At 37.2% G+C, this 20,006-nt stretch overlaps 1 protein-coding gene across 2 annotated transcripts in view; it reads right to left on the bottom strand.

Moving 5' to 3' along the window:
* Window positions 1–20,006, bottom strand: part of nrxn2a (neurexin 2a) — a 390,641-nt gene that overhangs the window by 317,518 nt on the left and 53,117 nt on the right. For both annotated transcript variants that reach the window (XM_082141011.1, XM_082141009.1), the window contains exon 3: window positions 8,021–8,041. In XM_082141011.1, the coding sequence (XP_081997137.1) occupies window positions 8,021–8,041 (21 nt within the window). The remainder of the gene's footprint in view (window positions 1–8,020; window positions 8,042–20,006) is intronic.

The raw sequence follows: 20,006 nt of genomic DNA, 5'->3' as shown, positions 1-20,006 counted from the left end.
TTGTGATGCCCAGAGACTAAGAGGCGTCGCTTTTGAAGATGATACATCATTTATGTGCCTCTCACACTTTTAGACACATAAAGAGAACGTATTTTATTTATAAATGACCCCATATCCAGGCATCTGCATGTTTTAGAAGTTTCTGCCACCTGAAATGGTGTTCTTTTGCCTCATTCATTCTAATTTCAGTCACAAAAGCCTATAAAAGTGCCATCCGTCACTAGTCACATCTCAGCTGCCACATCTGTTTCGTATAACAGTTTATGCCACAGTGACTTCTCAAATTTGAAAAATGAAGATGAAATTACCTACAAACTGGGATGTAATTGAGTACAGTGAAAAAGCCAACTGCATCAACAGATAGCAAGGGAGCACACAACCAACCGGGAATTAAAAAGCAACACACACCTTGTTAACAAATATTTAAACAACGGTCGGCACAGCGAAAAAAAAGCTTACGGAGCCGCTCTACTGTGAAATGGAGGCATTTACGCTGTGTTTACATTCAGATTTCTTGCTCAACAGCCTTAACTAAAAGGAACAAGCATACATTCAGAAATAATTATTAAATATTAATTGATTTTGGTCTCACACCTCAATGCTGCGTTGCATTAAGGATTTTTCACTTGCGAACAACAAGCAGTCAGTCTCCCACAAACATCAATTTTACACTCTCTCTCTCTCGAATTGGAGAGAGAGAGAGAGAGAGAGAGAGAGAGAGAGAGAGAGAGAGAGAGAGAGAGAGAGAGAGAGAGAGAGAGAGAGAGAGAGAGAGAGAGAGAGAGAACAATTTATTCAGCTAATTTAACCAAGAGATACAAAGACGGACAGTAATGGCTCATGGAGAAGTCTCACTTCCCTCCCAGCGATGCACATTTCAATATGAAACAGGTAGAGCGGCTGCGTACCACACTGAGCAGAACAGCAGACAGAGCAGCGGTAGCCTTGAGGTGTTGGTATTTTAAAAAGAAGCGTATGCTTCATGTAAACATTTATTTTCTTAGAATGCAAATGCGAGGCGTCATTGCCTGCACAGCGCTGTCTGACGTGGAGAGGCCTGCTGCGGACGTCTGCATTAAAATGCGGTGGCCCATCTGTGTTGGCATAGCAACAGGCTCCCGTGTCTCCCTTAGTATGACGTTGCCGGCGCATCTAACCCACTCCCTTTCGTTTCTCTGTCTGCCTGCCTCACTCTCATACTTCTGCTCTTGTCCTGCTCTGTTATCATGGCCGTTCACCTCCACCTGTCTGGCTAAATCTGGATGAAAGTGGTTTTCAAGAGTTCAATTTGCTTAAATAGGTCAATAACATAGCCATAAACATTTTTACCTCATAAATTGTTTTCTGGAAGAGGGGAGATATTTTTTTAAATGGCAAGAGAGTATCAAATTGCATGCAGGAATAATAAAAAGTGAGCAAATAAAATAAATAAATAAATAATTCATGCCAGACAATCAAAACAGCTTGTTTAGGTTAACGTGTTTCCATTACAAGGAATGTTTCGGCCCATAAAATGCATATTGCAAAATGTATGGGAGGATTTAATATGCATATCTTGGTGAATATAGTCAAATTCAACAGACACTCAACTAGAAATTTAGAACATTGCCTTTGCGGTTTCATAACATTCATCCAAACAGAAAAAGTAATTATGGGATTTACTCCACATAATTCCATCCTAACATTTTGGCCTATTCCTACGTTGCTGTGGAAACAAGGCAATATGATGCTTGCTAGCTTACTGAATTCTATGGAAGTCCATTTCTGCCACATCAAACAAACAAAAACAAAAATCAGCACAAGTTAATTCGAGGGGAAAAATGCATAACTCAAAATTAGATAGCATCTTATTTTAAGAGGTCTCATTATTTCAAGATAGCGTCAAGATATTTCATATTTTAAAAGATACCCTATAGATACACTCAATTTGACAATTTTTGAGTTGGTATCTAGGTGTTATATCTTAAATGTGATATCTCCTAAACCACCTCAAAATATTTCAAAACGAGATCTCAATCTAAATTTCATTTTGAAATGATGAGATTTCAAACTAATGATATAGTACTAATTTAAAATAATTAGACATGATCTCATTATTTTGAAATATCTCACTGAAATCTCATCTCATTATTTCAAGATCATTATATCTAAGACAACATCATTACTTTGAGATATTCGGGACAATTATTATTATTATTTCAAGATAAGAGATATTACCATTATATTAGATTAGAAAATTTAGTGTAAAGAACATTTTAATAATCTAAAGAACCTCTTTTCACCATAAAGAACCTTTTGTTCAATGGAAAGGTTATGTTGAAGGTTAAACTGATTAAAAAAAAACTTAAGTTTTAAGAGTTTGTGTGCTGGATTTTTTTATTTGATGTAGCAAAAAAGAATAGCTTGTCATGCGGTGGAGCATGGGGTGCAACGGATCAGCCAAAGGGGGGGGGGTTGGTTTTGGTTTTAACAAAAGCTACATTCAAAATGCTTAAAGGGATAGTTCACCCAACAATTTGAATTCTGTCATCATTTGCTCACTCTCTGAACAACTTGAGGGTGAGTAAATAATGACAGAATTTTCATTTTTGGATGAACTATCCCTTTAAGTATTTAATACTCAGTTGTTAAAGTGCAATACGAGGCATGATGATCATTTTTTCCTTTTGATTTTTTTCCTGCAAGGGGATTTCGTAGCGTGGACTTAGCAAAAACAACTATCCTAACTAATATACATTTCAAACATTATTAAAAGACAAGTAAAGAGTCAGGAATAAAATAAGAACAAATAAACAAATGAGCAATAGTACAAAAATACAACGATAGAAATAAAATAAACCGCATTAAAAAAATGTATCCTTATTCAAGTTTCAAAAGTATTTCAATCAAGAGTGATTTTCTCTGTGCTTTGTTGTTTAATTGACATTAAATGGCAGACGACAGCAGGTACATTAGGTTGCTGTCACTTTAAGACAATGCACAGACCCAATATACTGATACACATGGGTTTTCTTTCTAAATGGTTTACATTCAATTAAGACATAACTGACTGCAGCAAAAGACAATGATCCAATCAAATCCAGACTAACAAAAGTTCTGCTCATCATTTCTTCTTGTTTGTGAAGCCGTTTCACTCGGTTATAAGTCAGAATAGAAAGAAAAAAAACGTAGTAATTTAAAGGGATGGTTCGGAGTAAAATCAACCTAGGGTCCTTTGCATCATGACCTCGAGCCAAACATCCCCCCAGAAGCTTTTTTTCCTTGGTCGAAAAGTTTTATTATTACTTTTATTAAAGTTAGAGCTTATTTAGAGATATCAGCCGAATGGCTTAGTGCAGGCGCTAATGGATCCTAGGCTGTATCTCGTAAATTACCCCCCTAATAATGCCCAGAATGGTACCAAACTTATACAGTTGTACAAATAGGTTCTGTACTCATAAAACAAGGCATTGGAAAGTTTGTAAGTACATCAGGAGTATTTAAATAACACTTGCCTGATGGCTAATGCTACCGCTAACCCGGACGTCGAGGTCACTTCAGTGATTAGGGAAAAGCACGTAAAAGTTCTGGCAGAAAGCGATGCATAAGGATGTAGTGCTTGGCTCGAGGTCATGGTGCAAAGGACCCTAGGTTGATTTTACTCCGAACCATCCCTTTAACACGCATGCCGAACCATGGGACAGGATCTGCACGGATCACGAATTAACTACGATCCGCTACACCCCTAGTAGAGCATAGCATTATCTCCAGTCGCATGATCATAAACATTATAAAAAGAGAAAAATCACATTGCTGACTCCATCGGTGAATACTAAGATTTCTCAGGGAACAAGTGACTGTCAGAGTCCCATAAGCTACTGGCCGCAAGATGCTTTGCAAATGCTCAGCACATAAAACTCTGAGCCATAACGGATTGTTTATCTACTGCATATCAAAACATGATCTCTGATTAGCTCCTGCACAGCACTGAATAAAAAAAACTCCTGAATATGCTGTGAGGGGATTAGTCTGAAACTCCTAGAGGTTTTCCTTCAGATGGAGGATTATGCCAAGGTCACTAAGGCACTGGGAGGATTGGGCATGGCAGAGCCAGCTGTACTCCCTCTTCTGACGTCCTCACATGCCTCTCACGGGTGCTGGCGGTCATGGTCACTGCGGTCAAGCCTGCTCTGTGTTGCCTAACTGGAGCAAAAGTTGGATAGTGAAGAGCCAAGCTTTGGATTATGCTCCGGCACTCCAGACTGGCACTGATGCCTAAGTGAGCAGCAGTGACATAAGAGTTTTTCCTCCAAGGATGGAAGCAGAGGTATGATAAGGCTGTAAACATCCTGAAGATCACGGTATGCATGAGAGCACAGACGGCTAACTGAGGCATATCAAGATCCCAAAACATGCTGTCTACACACACACACACACACTGTCAAATCATATGACCTCAACACAAAGTAAGAAGTGTGAACGAGAGTTAAACACCGTGTCCTGCAGGGATCTAGAGATTTCTTTTAAACCTTGGTTAAACGTAATTCTGGGTTATCTATCTGCTTCTCACTGCTCATACTTTACTCTAGGCTAGTAATTAATCCTGGGTAGTCATGTTTAAAAATTTCACACTGTACATTTGTAAACATTGTTATTTGAAAAGTAACAGTCTTATTTGCATATATGTTGCATATTTACAAGGTCAACAACACTGACTGTATGAAAACTGCTGGTGAACTGAAATGGTTGTCATCCAGTTTGGTGGTTTTAAGTCTTGTTTATGTATAAAAGCAAAAATAGATGCTGAAAATAAACCATGTTTCTGTGACTGTACAAAGCACACTGATGTTTAATGAGATGTTTAGTTGGTAACACTTTACAAGAAGGTTCAATTCATTAACAAGTTAATGCATTTGGTATCATGAACTAACTTTTTTTTTCCCCCAACAGCATTTATTAATCTAGGTTGAGGTTAATTTATAATTATAAGTGATATTGTTCATTGTTATTTCACATTCATTCACAATATGTTAAATTAGTTTATACTCGAAATGCTAAATATATATTTAACCATTTTAACAATGAACACCAAATAAATAAATAAATAAATAAAAAGACACACTACCGTTAAAAAAAGTCTCTTACAAGACTGCATTTGATCAAAATACAGTTAAAGCAGCAATATTGTCAAATATTACAATTAAATTAGTTTCTCTCAATATATTCTATGAATCATTATTATACGCTGATTTGGTGCACAAGAAACATGTTTTATTATTATCAATGTTAAAAACAGTTGTGCTGCTTAATATTTTGAGTAAACAGAAATTTGATAAATAGAACGTTTAAAATAACAGAATTTATTTAAATAGAAATTGTTTGTAACATTATAAATACCTTCACTTGAGCTATTTAATGCATCCTTGATTCATTAAAAAAGGTAACACTTTATTTTACAGTGTCTTTGTTACGTCACATGCAGTTACCGTAGTAATAACTATAAAACATGCATAATTACATGCAACTAACCCTAAACCAACCCCCATTTCAACCATGTAGTAAGTACATGTAGTTAATTATTACTAAGTACTTAAATGTATAATTACACTGTAGCATGGACACCTTAAAATAAAGTGTAACTAAACTGCATTAAAGGGTTAGTTCATCCAAAAATATAAAAATGATTCCATTATTTACTCAGCTCCTCTGACTTTTCTTTCCAAAATTCTTGTTTTAGACTTCTAATTCGTGACTGGGGTTTTGTTTTGCTCTATCCTCTGCAGTGAAAAAAAATTAAATAAATCATGATCTATCACAATTTTATTTATTAAATTTTTTTGGTCAAATCAACTTAGATAATTAATGTGGTTCAGATTACATAATATTTTGAGTTTCTGTTGATTGAACCAATCTCCATCGTATTACCTCATTTTTTATTTTTATTTGAATGAACTCAAAATATTAAGGCAACCAGGTAACTTACTTTAAGTTAAACCAACAATATATTTTTGTGTGTGCTTTAGTTCTTCAATACGTCAGGTCAGAGGTCACTCTTCGACTGTTAGTCGACTGTTAGAAGGCATTTAGAGACGTATGGATTCATTTTATGATGGATGTGATTTTTTGGGCCAGGATATATTTTAATATAACTCTGACTGTGTTTGGCTGAAAGAAGAAACTCATACTGTATACAATGAGGGTGAGTAAATAATGGGATCATTTTCATTTTTGTGTGAACTATAACATTTAAATCTACGAATTTCCAATCATTTCTATTTAGATTTGAGGTTAAATTATAAATACACATGAATGTGTAAAATATGAGAATTTGAACAGAAATCCGTGCTGAAATGTTTTAAGTGCTACATATGAACTAACATTGAACTAACAAACTAACACATCTGTACAGGTCTAAGCTGGTATTTTCAGTACATGGCTGAGGTATCTGACCTAACACAAAAATCCATTTTCTTATGCCTGCTTTTAGCTACAACACCTCCATCTTCCTGTGACCACCCAGACACAAACAGGCCCATCCACAGACAGTCACTGAATCTCCATGTGACAGAATTTTAATGCTGTACATACACAAACTGATGGGACACCTAAATCGAGCTGTTTAGATGTCACACTACATTCCAGAGAAGGAGATGAAAAAGGCATGGTTGCGAGTTTGCTTGAATGAGTGTCATTTTTGTTTTCATGCGTTCTGCACTGGAAACAAAGTGCTGACACTGTATGAAAGCCTCAATCCAATAAAGACACAAGCACTTGCTTTATAATGGCACATCCCAGTACAATTCTTGCCATTTGATGTTTGCATAGTCCTAGCACTTGAGCTCTTCAAAAGGGAAACGGAGGATTAAAAGTGTAGGCTAAAAGCACATGTTGTAAAAGAAGGCCTCTGTCATCCACTAGTGTCAGGGTGGCCTTTAAGATAACCTTCTTCTGTTGAGAATGAATACAATACAGACACTGGCAATGATCACAGTCCTTCAATAGCATCCGTGAGTGTAAATTTTTCACAGACCTTTTCACAATAGACTGCTCATTTTTGCAAGACCTCAGACTTGCGCCTCTATTATATTGGCTTTTTATTTATTTTTTGCCATTTCCTTCTTGCTATTTTAATTTTCAATCTGCTCACAAAAAATAAATAAAAAACAAGATTTTTTTTTTTCTGTGTATCTGTTAACAGTGTTTTAACATCTGCTGAATAATGCAGTACATCATCATTTTCAAGCCCAGACATCACATCAGCTCCGAGGCACAATATAATACATTTTAAATAACCAAGGCATCATGGATCTCTTCGATCAGAGAGACATTTTTCATCACTAGCTTTTGAAAATCAAGATCGAGTTGATGGGTTTCAGCAGGCCTCAAACGTAACCCATCCATCCACATAAAATATAGAGGTCCTTGGAGCTAAAACAAAAGAACGGACATCACAAGCCGTAGCGTTTAAGTTTTATCATTCACAGAGAAGGTGTTGGAAAAAAAATATATATATACTTGGGATCTTCTCCAGCATTCAAAATTGTGAAGTGTCAAGCCTTGCAGAATTCATCTCCTACACTGCTCTCACTCTAACTGCGGTTCAATTTATCTTCCCCATGAGCTGTATATGGCAGAGAGGTTTTGCATGACCACTGCCAGCTGCCTTAATCCTAGCCTGGGTTGCACTTAGGCCTACTCGGTCTAATTCAGCAGATCTAATTCAGAGATCATAAAAGCTGCAGGGCTGGACCCCCGAGCCTCTGGCCCTGCAAATCGGGAGACCGATCCTTATAAAATCGCCCACAACATAAACACTCTACCGTCTAGCGTTTCCTCGCCTATAGCCGGTGCAGCACGCGCAACGGCACGTTTCGCTCAATTACATCTCGAATCCGGCCTTTGCCTTGTGCAGGAGAGTGATTTTAGTCCACTCGTGTCGGTCCAGAACTGCAGTGCAAACTGACAATGCAAGGAAGGATGACACCCCCATCACTATCAGCTCTAGCAAATCAGATATGAAAAGACAAAACATTGGTCTTACCTCCCAAAACTTGCTGGAGAGCTGCAGCAGGAGTGATGGGAAAGAGAGAGAGAAAAAGAGAATAATAAAATCAACAACACAGAATACAGCATTTATCATTCAGGCTGTTGCAAACTATGAGCATAATAAATGTACTTGCTGAAGATAGTATAGTAATTGCTAGGGGAGACTATCAAAATATTAAGTTAGATGAGGTTTTAGGTTATGGCTCATATTTAAGTATGTTTGAATGTCAAATTAAATTAATCAATTAAATGAAACTATAAATGGCAAACATTCTATATGCATAACAACTATCAATATACATTTAATAAAAGTATGGTATAGGCCTACTTGTAATCCTACACTTCATGAATATTTAGCTGTAGGAGCAAAACATCATGTGCATCAGTAAGAAAAGCATTCAGAGAAGTAAAACAAGGAACTCAGAGGGTGAAAGTCATTTTAAAGTGGTTAAAGAGTATTACTCAAAAGTGTATATGATATCTTTGACTTTGAGGGCATGCAAAGTAAAATACCACCACTTGAGTATACAGTAGGTACTTGCAAATGTTGTTGGCAGAAACTTTTAAAAGCTCATAATTGCATCCCTGGGAGTCTACAGACTTCAGTCTGACTAAAACATGATAAAAATTCACGCACCACTTGTTTGAGTCATAAATCAAGTCATACACTCAAATGTTATTGTCATTACTGCAGATGACTGTTTATAGTAGATGTCTAGATGATTAGACTCATGGGAGCTGGGATGCATGTTGCTCATGTTGTTTTCTGGGATACAATGATTAAATCTAGAAATGGGAGTTTCTTCGACTTCAGGAACTTTGATTTCCCAGGGGGTTGATTTTTATTAAAACTAAAAGATTTCAACTTTTTTTCCTTTTTGTTATATGAAGGTCATATTAAAACCATCTAGAAAGTTCTTATTAAAACCATCTAGAAAGTTCTATCCAGCTCTGCATTCAAATACGCCCACTTCACTTCTATACAGTAGGTGAGAAAAAGTATGTCGGATGACGTACTACAAGGAAGCTCACATGTAGCAATGTCTGGATTTCATTCATGCTGCACACATTCATAATATATTGAAAATACTTTAACGTTTGCAAACTCAAACAGCATGCGATTTAGGAGATGTCTCATGTCTTTGTTTATTTTTTCTTTTCAAGTGTCTTTAAATGTTAATTTTATCATTGTAAATAATTTTCTTCAGACATTTTTAAATATTAAAAACCATCATAAAAATATTATTTCATGTATAAAATAATGATAATCTGAGCAATAAGTGAAATAATCTATTCTCCTGCATGTATATTGACTCTTGGACCTATTTTTTCTTCTTCTTCTTCTTCTAGAAGTCTGCATTACTGAAGTTAACATGCCATTATATTAAGTGACTGACTTTTCACATTATACATCAAAGAGGTTTTTCCGAAAACCATACCTTAAAAGTCACCATTCTTATTTTTTACAGAATGTTGCCGTTTATTATAAATGATTTATCGGTGCACATCAATATATATATATTTTTTAATTAATGTGCACCTCCCCTACCCCTCAAAATGTCTCGACAGTGGGCAGGGCTATATATCCTACACAACTGACTGCAAACTGGCATTCAGATCTGCTTCCATTTAGTTATCAATTCCCAACTTAGTAAGATTCAATCAATTCCTGAGGACGAAATCAAGTCTCGTCCCTTTATTTTCTTCCTCCCACCAGAAGCCTTTTCATTTAGATATAAAGTACATGAAAAAAGGGAATTCTAATCGCAACTTGTTTCAACAATGTTTCATGCCGACTTTAATACCCTAAGTGACTGGTTGTGGAAAGAAAAAACCTGTAAGATGTTCAACTGAAGAGAAAACTTATCCAAGCTTATCCTCTCCAAGGCACACATTTTAATAAATGTACACAAAGCCAAATATTATCTACTTACATAATAGGTATAACACTAATACTTGTTCATTGAATAAATCAAATAATTATTCATATAAATGAACCTGGGTACAGACCAAAAGTAATTTGGGACTCATTAATACCATAATTTGAATATGATGATGCTGATCATGCTTCCACAGCAAGTTCTCCAAGAGGCCAAAAGGTCAGGTGCTACCTTAATGACATACTTGAGACCACAGGACAGACTAGGGCAAGTGCAGGGCCAAGCAAGGCATGGAAAAGCCTTTACTGTGAAATAATAGGAGTCAGGGGAGGACGTCAAATGCTTGCAAGGGGGGCTTGTGTGGAGCTGGATGGTCTGGTCATGGAGGGTGAGTCAGATCACTGTTGCCACTGTGATAATGAGGGAAAGTAGCTATGAGAGGAGCTGTTTGCAGCTCTTAAAAGGTGGAGGGCAACAATATTCACACTAAAACACTAATGAGAACACATGGTGGCTTCCACATGGCCATTGAAAACCGAGACCTAACCCTATGGCCAATTAAAGAGGAATCTTTTTGAATGTTATTTTGCGATCATCATTATGTGGCCATGGAGACGTTGGCATGTAAACGAGCACCCGGGAGAGAGAGCGCTGATTTATTTTCCATTTTCCTAATCTCGGTCGCTCAACGACTACAAATTAAATCCAAGGTTTCCAAGCCAATCTTAATGGACTGCTTTATCAATTAAGTAGTAATTTAGACTATGGCTCCATCCGGAAACATAGGCAGCTGACTTGTTGCCTCACTGCCCTATCAGGCAATGACTTTTCAGGCAGCATTTTCGCACCTCACCTCGGTACCTCATGAAACACATTTCGAACAGACTTGAGGCAACATAAGGGTTTAATGATCTACAGCAAAATAGAGCGAGCTTCCCTGATAACTAAGCAAATATTACTACAATAGTAATTTCTCGCTAGAAATGACATCAGGAGTTGGTCAAAATTGTACATTTACACAAACTGACTACCAACCGTAACTTTCAGACACCATCTTTATTTTTTTAGCTTAACTGTCACAGAATGGAAAGCACAGGATTGTGGGATATCAAATGTAGTGAAGGATACATCTATGCTGCCCTCAAAAATCGATCAGATGAAGGGATCTCAGGAGACAAGAAGGCCAGCTAACACTGGATTTGGACGTGCCTTGAAGCCTTCCTGTATCCTCGAAGGCAGCATTTATACGTTTTTGGATGTAGCCTATGTCTGACGGATACCTCAGGTGTGTTACATGCGAGGGGGACATTAGTTCACGCTGACAACATTCGCAAAGGGAAACTGAAAGCACAACTAAAGCCGGGACCAAAAGACGACACAAAACCCTCAGCGCAAATGCTGCTCGATTGCCTGGAGCGAGACAGTAAATCTCTTAATCACACTGTGTTTGTGGGAGCTGCTTGCTTGGCTCTGGATATCAGGCCATGCAAAACTGTCAGCCGCCCATAAATCATGAGGGCCGCTTTAACCTTTACAAGTGCTCTCCTCGGCTCCCTCAAATTGGTCACGGCAACAAAGTCCCGGAGAATTGTAATGAATCGAGCATGGCCGTGAGAGCTGACATGGTGACAGCGTCTGGAGCTTCTCAGAATGAGCGTGCTAGGCTAGTGCCATGTGGGTTATTAGCATGATCTCAGCCTGTCGGTTTGAAAAAGCCAGAGTGGCATGTAATCTGTCTCTATTTAGTGAAGTGATGCTAATCCCTCTGTTGATCTGAATCAGGTCCTCCAGTGTGAACTCGATTATCAAATATGACGAGGCATTTCCATCAACCACAACTATGGAGAAAGTGTTCACAGCAGCTAAAATATTAAATTAACAGTATTTTTATTGGTATTGCAGTAAATCAATAATATAGGCGTCACCTACTTAACAAAACAGATTCTCACCTGTAGAATGGCTTCTCGCCAGTGTCTTATTGACAGCTCCTTTTGCTGTTGTCAGTTGTAACAAGTCTGTTTGATTATCCTACATAATTGTAAGTGTCAAAGTTATGATTTTTAATCAGTCATTAAAGAACACAGAGGTTGAAAATCACTAAGTTGATCTTTCACTTTCACTGTACCTCAATGCTGAAATGATTTTCCCAGCCCGTGTAGCCGAGTCCCCTAGTTGCTTAAAAAAACAAACAAAAAAACATCTCCTCTGTGAGCACTTGTCTCACAATTGTTAATGCAAACTTTAGTAAAAACTAAAAAGCATTAATCTTAAACTATTATTTTACTGTGTCTAGTCTGTTAAGTTTTTATCAGGGTTCAAAAGTTTTTTTTTCTTTTTTTTCTGTTGGCACAGTCAGTTGTTCAAATTGTAACTTGCTCTCCCAATGTTTTTACTGGCCTCAAAATAATTTTATATATTGTAAATACAGACAGCTAATATTTTCACAAATTTAAAATACAAAAAAATATATACATTCACCTTTATTTGTTCATTTTCTTCACACATCACATCTTGAGCATTCTCCTCACTGACACGGTTTAATACTTGGTAAACAAGTACACTAACTTTTAAACAAATTTTAAGAATGAAAGTCTGTGACAAGTCTGCAAGAAAATGTATAGATTTAGGGCATTTTTGAAACGTAGCATAAGACAAGAAAATTTGACCATATTTTAAAACAAAAGTAAAAATTAAGTGAAATCTGTAAGCACACACACACACACACACACACACACACACTCACAGGGGCTGGACAATATATAAAGTTTTGATCTTTTACACCATTTGATCTATACGATATTTTTTTCTCAATTAATGCAAAATATGAAGTCATTTTATGAGAATTGCCTTTAGAATTGTAAGTAGTAAGGGAATTAAGTAAACCTGTACTGACATTTTGTGGATGAAAACTATGAAAACATGCATTGCAGCAATACATCTTTGTCTCTGCAGTCTGGTTTTATTTTCCACTATAAGGATTTTGAACATGCAAAGCCACACAGGCACACCAGCAAATGCACTTGAGTGCACAGGGATGGGATTTGGGGTGTCTTTCCTGGGTCTAAAAGCAAATCTGACAAGCTCCAACAAGCTCCTTTTATTAAACAAAGAAAGCAAATGCAAGCAATATCTAACACAAAGATCCTTTCCCCTCAGAGAAAAGAGAGCTAGCATTCATTTTGACCTTGCCGCAAAAATCAGGTGGTGTGTGTGTTGACAGATCATATGGACCTACTGATCGCTAAGTGTTCATTGCATGAAAGAAAATAAGTGGGTGAATCATGAAGGACACCGAGTTGGAAAATTAAGTTTTATATGAATTCTCATCCTCCTGCACAGATTGGTCCGCCCGACACTAAAGATAGATGTCAATATCTATCCATCCATCCATCCATCCATCCGGACCTGATATTTGAACTGTATTCTAATGCATCCAACACTAACAGTAACACCAAAGTAAAACAAAGTCATTCCTTCTATTGACCATAGTTAATCTGTTAATCAAATAAGAATATTTCACATAATAATACACATTTTGTCATTATTTACCCCTGATTCATGTTAACAACTCATTGACTGGGAAGATTATAAAAAGCATCAAATGTCAGCCTGTTCCTGCACAGGAAGTTATTATGAGGTTTCAAAAGACCGGGACTGGGTTGCATTGCAAATGGCCACCAAGCAAAATTAACAAGGCAGCTGAAAAGACTCCATGTCCTGTTCTAATTACTTGCTGAATTGTTGCCTAGTGTGTAAACCATTTTTTGGCTTCTTGTGCCCTCTGCCAAGCACGGTAAACTATGGTGCTGATTACCGCACAACCAGCTACTGGCAAAAACACACAAGCCCCAAGCCGGATGAATATAGCTAACCTCACTCGCTTGCGTTTTAGCCACAAAAGAAACACAAAACTGCACAATGGCAGCAGACGCCTGTCTGAAAGGGAATTACAGACATGCTTGCATCCTTGGCACACAAAGCCCGATGTTGAGGGCAACCCAGACTAATTTGTGTTGATAAATAAGACAGACTCTCAGTCTACATTATTTAATCCTGGGGAGCGGATGGCCTTGTTTTCACAGTGAAAGCTTGTTCCCTGTACACTTAAAGGAAAGCCTTTGCGAATTGAGTCTCTCACACAGAGTAAAAAGACCACAGTGATGGAGTCCAACACTACATGAAAAGGTTTTTGTCTGATGCAAACTAGACTCTTCAACGCTTTGCTCTTGCTTTTATAGCAATTATGGGTGGGTGGCATGACCAAAACCTTATATGACCGTATGATTAATTTCATATCATGATAACATACTGTATATATTAGGGGTGACAATGTGAAAAGCTGTCTCGCGATATCAGCATGTCAGAGTTGAGTTTGTGTCTTTTACTGCTTTTGATAATTAATATTAAGAAAGTAGAACTGAAGTTCCATTCATAGGTAGCATTGTTCGCCAAGACATCAGCAAAATACCGGAAGTGGTGCATTCCTCAGACGAAAATCTATGAACCGCATTTTTAGACTATTTATTAAAGGCCCGTACACACCGGGACGAATATCGGCGCGCGTTATTTGCCAGCGGTTTTCAACGCGTTTTTTGTGTTCACACCCAAGCGATTTCCCCTGACGATGAGCCGAGTGAACATGCAAATTAATTCCCTGACATTAGATGGCGCTTAATGTAAAACAGAAATACAATACCACTCCATTACAGTATATACTCTGCAATACCACTCCATAACAGTTCTCTTTTATCAAGATTTTTGTAGTCGCTGTCGCGTTTGTCATATAGTTCTTTATGTTCCGACACCAACGAGACCAGCAGCTCTACATTCATCTTGCCTTGCATCTTCCTCCTCTTATTTCTTCCCGGCAGTGTCTGTCTATGGGCAGTGTAGACGCTACTTGACGTATATCTTCTTCGCTGTTACGTATGTGTGCTCGGCAAGACCGTTTTGTGTTTGAGTGCCCCCAAGTTGTGTTTTACTGTAACTTCAGAAGCTCCAGACACGTGAGCAAAAGCGCCAATCTCTTTGGTCGGATAGTTTTTGACACGGCGCGTCAAACCAAAAAAACGAACCCGAGGCGTTTAAAAAAAAAAAAACGCTTTTACGCGTGCCGTTTTTCGCGTCGGTGTGCACACTCACATTGGCGCCCTTTGTTTAGTCACGAGGCGTTAAACGTCGGCGCGGGCCTTAAGGCTGTACAAAACATTAAGACCATGTACATTTTTTTTTTTTTTTTTTAATACGTAGTGCTATTGTGAAATCACAAACACTGCGATTCAATTTAATAAATATATGAGCTGTTGCACTGTTGACATTTATACGTGGAGCGCATTTCAGCAGCTCGGTTAATAAACTCCATCCCTGCATGTGCTGTGAGTTTGGGTTGCTTATAAAGTTTAAACCCTCACCCTGAGTTTGCACGTTTTGTTTTCCACATGTTCTTGTTCAAGTAATAACAGTGGCTGTTTCTGTCATAAAGAAGTGGCTAAATATGAAGGATTAAGTGGAAATTTGAATTAAATGTTTGGCCAATATTAAACAAGGATTTTATCATTATGTAAAGTGTAACAACAATCACAGGCCATTGGCGTCCTCTGTACACCTTTGTTATAATACATGTACATTCATTATTGCTTATAGTATATTACATTATGTATTTTAACAGTGCTGTTCAGTAAAGCCAAATATTTACTTGCTTTTGATACTTTAATTGAATTGATTATTATTGCCTCATTGTTATACATTGTATTTTAAGTCATTTTAAAGGCTATTGTTCACTTAGGTCTATTTTTATTACCACATTGTTTTGCATTTTGTGATTTTTTTCAGTCATATTTCACCATTGAAAATTTATTATAAAATGGGTTTGATTTTTAATAAAAAAATAACTGTACCTTGATATACTGACAGCAAGCAAGAAAGGAAGCAAGCAAGCAAGCAAGCAAGAAGCGGTATACACTGGAAGTACCCATCTGCGCCAGTTTGCCGAATATATTATTTTTGCTTGCTATGCTTGGTGTCAAATTCTTCAAACCACAATGAGGATATACCACAGTATAAACGATACAGCAGAATCTCTTACAGCCCAAAGAAAATGTACAAACAAAAGTAAAAGCCTGTTTTTATCATCTGCAGGCATTTGAAAGCATCCCGTTAATGAGGAACACTTATGCCTGTGTGTGCAATTCTGCTTATGTGCCTTTTAAAATGGTAACAGTATTGATTTTAAGAGCTCTCAGCAGGGCTTTGTTTATGCTGTGCATATATACGGGACAGAAACGGTGGGTGTAACACAGCGTCTGACCAGCACTGCAGTTTATGCACTGCTCATATATTGGTTTGACACCTTATTAGCATGCCTGATGCAGATGCAGATAAAAAAAAAAAAAAAAATAAAAAAAAAAAAGATGCACACGCTGATATATCGCTTTGGCCTAGATTTCCATTGCGGCGAGGGCAGCCTTAATTGATACTGACTGCCCTCTTAGCTTTGAGGGTGAAAGCCTAAAAAATTTCACCTGGGAGGTTTGACAAGGGCATGGCGATGGAGACCACTTCCCACTCACAGTCTGGGAATATTGTTAAATATGAAAAGACATGCGTGTAATTAACCGCCACCGTTTGATGAGTCTCTGCTAATTCTTCAGAGGATTTGTTATATCAATACTTAACTCGAAATAATAATTACAGTGACTCTTGATTATCTACGCATTTCTTTAAATATTCAAATACCCCTCTGCGTTTGATAAGTCAGTCTTCCGATGGATAATCCCTGGAGTAAAAGCAAGGATTTAAGGCGTGTGAAAACCAATTGTTCCCTTTAATATTGTCCTTTACCAGTGTCAAATCCAATTTGCTCTATCAACTTTCAGAATGATTTATTTTTCTGTTCTTAACGTCTCTCCGTCCTACATATCTCTCTTCTTTTGAAGCGCCAGAAAATGTCCTCTTAATTTGAAGCATACTTGCTGGACTTGCTTCTCTCGGTACAGAGCAAAGCGCCGCTCCCTGCCGACTCCACAGTGGGTAACGTGAGACTGCATTAAGTGAAAAGCCAAGCATGAGCTGCCACCGTCTCTGTCCTCGCTGCCTGTTCAATTAGAAGGAGAAACGGGCCAATATATTTCTGTATGAAGTCATGCAGATTTGGCCTCGGGTTTAACACCGTACCGCCATATGACAGACTGTGGCTTCTCCAAAGGGCTGAGACATTGCTGAGTGGCCCTAATTAGTCCACATATGTCACCTAGAACAATTTCTATGGCAAATTGCTCTCCTATGCTCCAACACATGTCCATGTTTTCATCAAATTAGTACGGGAATAATGGTACATGTATACAGATTGTACACTGCTGGAATTACAACTTCAAACATATTGTCTTCTGCTACAGGGCTATGGAGATAGGCATGATCATTTTGTAGCGAAATATATCAAACCCAAAGCCTCTGATATGACTCACTAGTGCTTTGTATTGGGTATCGCATAATAATACTGATGTAAAATTAAAGATGTCTCATGGTGATAATGCAGACATGATTTTGTGGATTATTACTTTGGTAGGTATCATGATTTTCCTTTATACTTCTGAATTCTCTGCATCCATTTATTATAACTAGTTTCCCCCCATTTTGTTTAGCTACATTTACAGCAATAAAAAGTCTAAAAGAAACATTTGATTTGAATGAAGCTGATTTCAGGGTACAAATAATGTGCTGCCCTTATCTTTGTCACATGCTTTATTTAGCATATCAATCCTTTATTTACTGTTAAAATAAACTACATCTCTAAACAGCTGTAAACATGTAATTCCTCTGAACCTGATCTAATGAGATCTACATCCAGAGATATCTCATTAGATACAAATTCTCAAAGCATTTTAATAGGCTAATGTGCTGTAATACCAGACCATCTGAAACACACCACTGTAAAAGTGGTTCAGTGGTTCATTAAAGTCAGCATGAAATGAAAATGCACCCTACTCAAATCTTTTTTCTAAATGTATGTCATAGATATTATTGCAAATGATTCTTTTATGTACACGTTTCTTTCTCCTTTGCTTTTTTCACCAAGTAATTGTTCAATCAAAATGTCAATGCATACCGGACTTAAATCATTTAGTCTGCTTAAAAGGTGAAGTATGTAAGATTGTATGTTAAAATGCATTCTCTTAAGCCGGTTTATTGTTCATTGACTACTATTAGAATGCCATTCATGGGTTTATCGCCCACAAAAAAAAGAAAAGAAAAAAAATCTCTTTTACATGGGAAAAGACATTCAGCGTCAGGGACAGAAGTGCAAGACAAAATTTGCTGCATTTAGATATGAAATAATTAAACAGGTCATGGACACATCAAAGCGTATAAGGCATTGTGATGCAACGCACTACTGTGGACGCTTCAACACCATACAGTTTCATCATGCACTCGTTCAAACAGACAAATTTACGAATTTATAATGTTTACTTTGATGTGTCCAGCGTAGACAGCCATAAACTGTTGTGGCACGTCATTTCAGAAAATGTGCCCGATGCAGATACGCTGAATGGGTTTATTATAAGCAAGATGTTCACGTTAGTGATCATTTTGTCAGCTACTTTTTAATTTGGTCTTATTCTTGTGTGAAATATACTTTTTGGTCATCATCATATTTTGACTATTCATATTTCAAATTTGTGTAGTCAAATTTTAGTTGACCAAATGTCTGGGCATTTTAGTCTAGTTTTAGTCAATGAAAGCATTTTCGTCATGCTGCATAATAGTTAAACTGATAATGATTGTTTCGCTCAAAATTATAAAATTGCAATCATTCTTTTAATTTTATAAATTTATTTTTACATTTCATCAGAATTATTCCACTTTTACCTAGAAGCACAAACAAAAATACACATGGTTTATTTGACCTCATCTAGTGTACTGATTTATTATAGGCTATTTATCATATAAACACACTCTGGTTACATTATGAAAACAGGTAAAATAAGAAACTTATCTAATTAAAATAATTCCAATAATTACATTGTTTTTTCTCTTAAAAAACGACATTGATGTGTAGTCACGAAAACTCTGTTCTATTAAGTACCAAGGAGGACATCTTATGGTCTTTGTACAATACTACAACTCTGAACCTGCTTCTGCCAAATGGAGGTTTCTGATTGGTGTTTTGAAAGCGTATAAGAAAGTCTCTTCCTGTTTGAAAACTGTTGACTCCCTGACGAAGGTTTGTATGCCGAAACGCGTCGGAGTGTTTTAAAGGTTTAAAGATGACCAAGCCATAACAACAAAAGCTTTTTAATCTTTCTAAAGAGAGTGCCTTGGAGTTTCCTACGTTTTTTGCTATAGTATAGCAAAATAAGGTGGATAGTCACAGTTATCGTTTAATAACCTTGTCATCTCGTCTTAGTCATGGGTAAAAGGCTAGTCAACGAACATTTTTCGTCAGTTGTCATTAACAAAATGAACAGAGTATTAGCCTACTTGCTTACTCATGACGCATAACAACACAGCTAAAAGTATTCCTAATATGTTGGACCTTTTATTAAAAAGTAGCGTACTTTTACCTGTTGAGACATGCCTCCACAAGATCCCGTAAGAGTTGGGGAAGGTGTGACGCATGAAATGGGCATTTGCAAGGTTGTTCGAAAATACGCTTTATTTTTGTAATTCAGCTAGATGCCACTAGTGTCGCACAAACTACATACTTCACCTTTAAACCTGCCCCTGCAAGCTCACATTATTCATCTACCATTTTTGATAGCAATGTCCACATCTCAATCAAATCAACAACGATGCATAGAACCAACGATGCATAGAAGCCCCACCCTAATTTTTTTCTGTTACACTCGAATGTATGTCATTACAGAATAAATATCTGTTGCCACTTTCGTTTCATCACGACTTAAAGAGGAAGGGTTCATCTAAAAAATATTTTTACACTCACCCTCGTCATTCCAATGCTGTATGACTTTCTCTTCTGTGTAAGCCAAAAGGTGATTTTTTTTGAAGAACATCCTGGACACTCTTGTCAATATAACAAATGTGAAATTGGACTGGGTTTGTCAAGCACCAAAATAACAAAAAAGCACCATAAAAGCATAGAAG

Source organism: Leuciscus leuciscus (genome assembly GCF_965113295.1).
Source record: "Leuciscus leuciscus genome assembly, chromosome: 16".
NCBI lineage: Eukaryota > Metazoa > Chordata > Actinopteri > Cypriniformes > Leuciscidae > Leuciscus > Leuciscus leuciscus.
The sequence above is the reverse complement of the archived record's forward strand: the minus strand, read 5'-3'. Positions and strand labels throughout refer to the sequence as shown.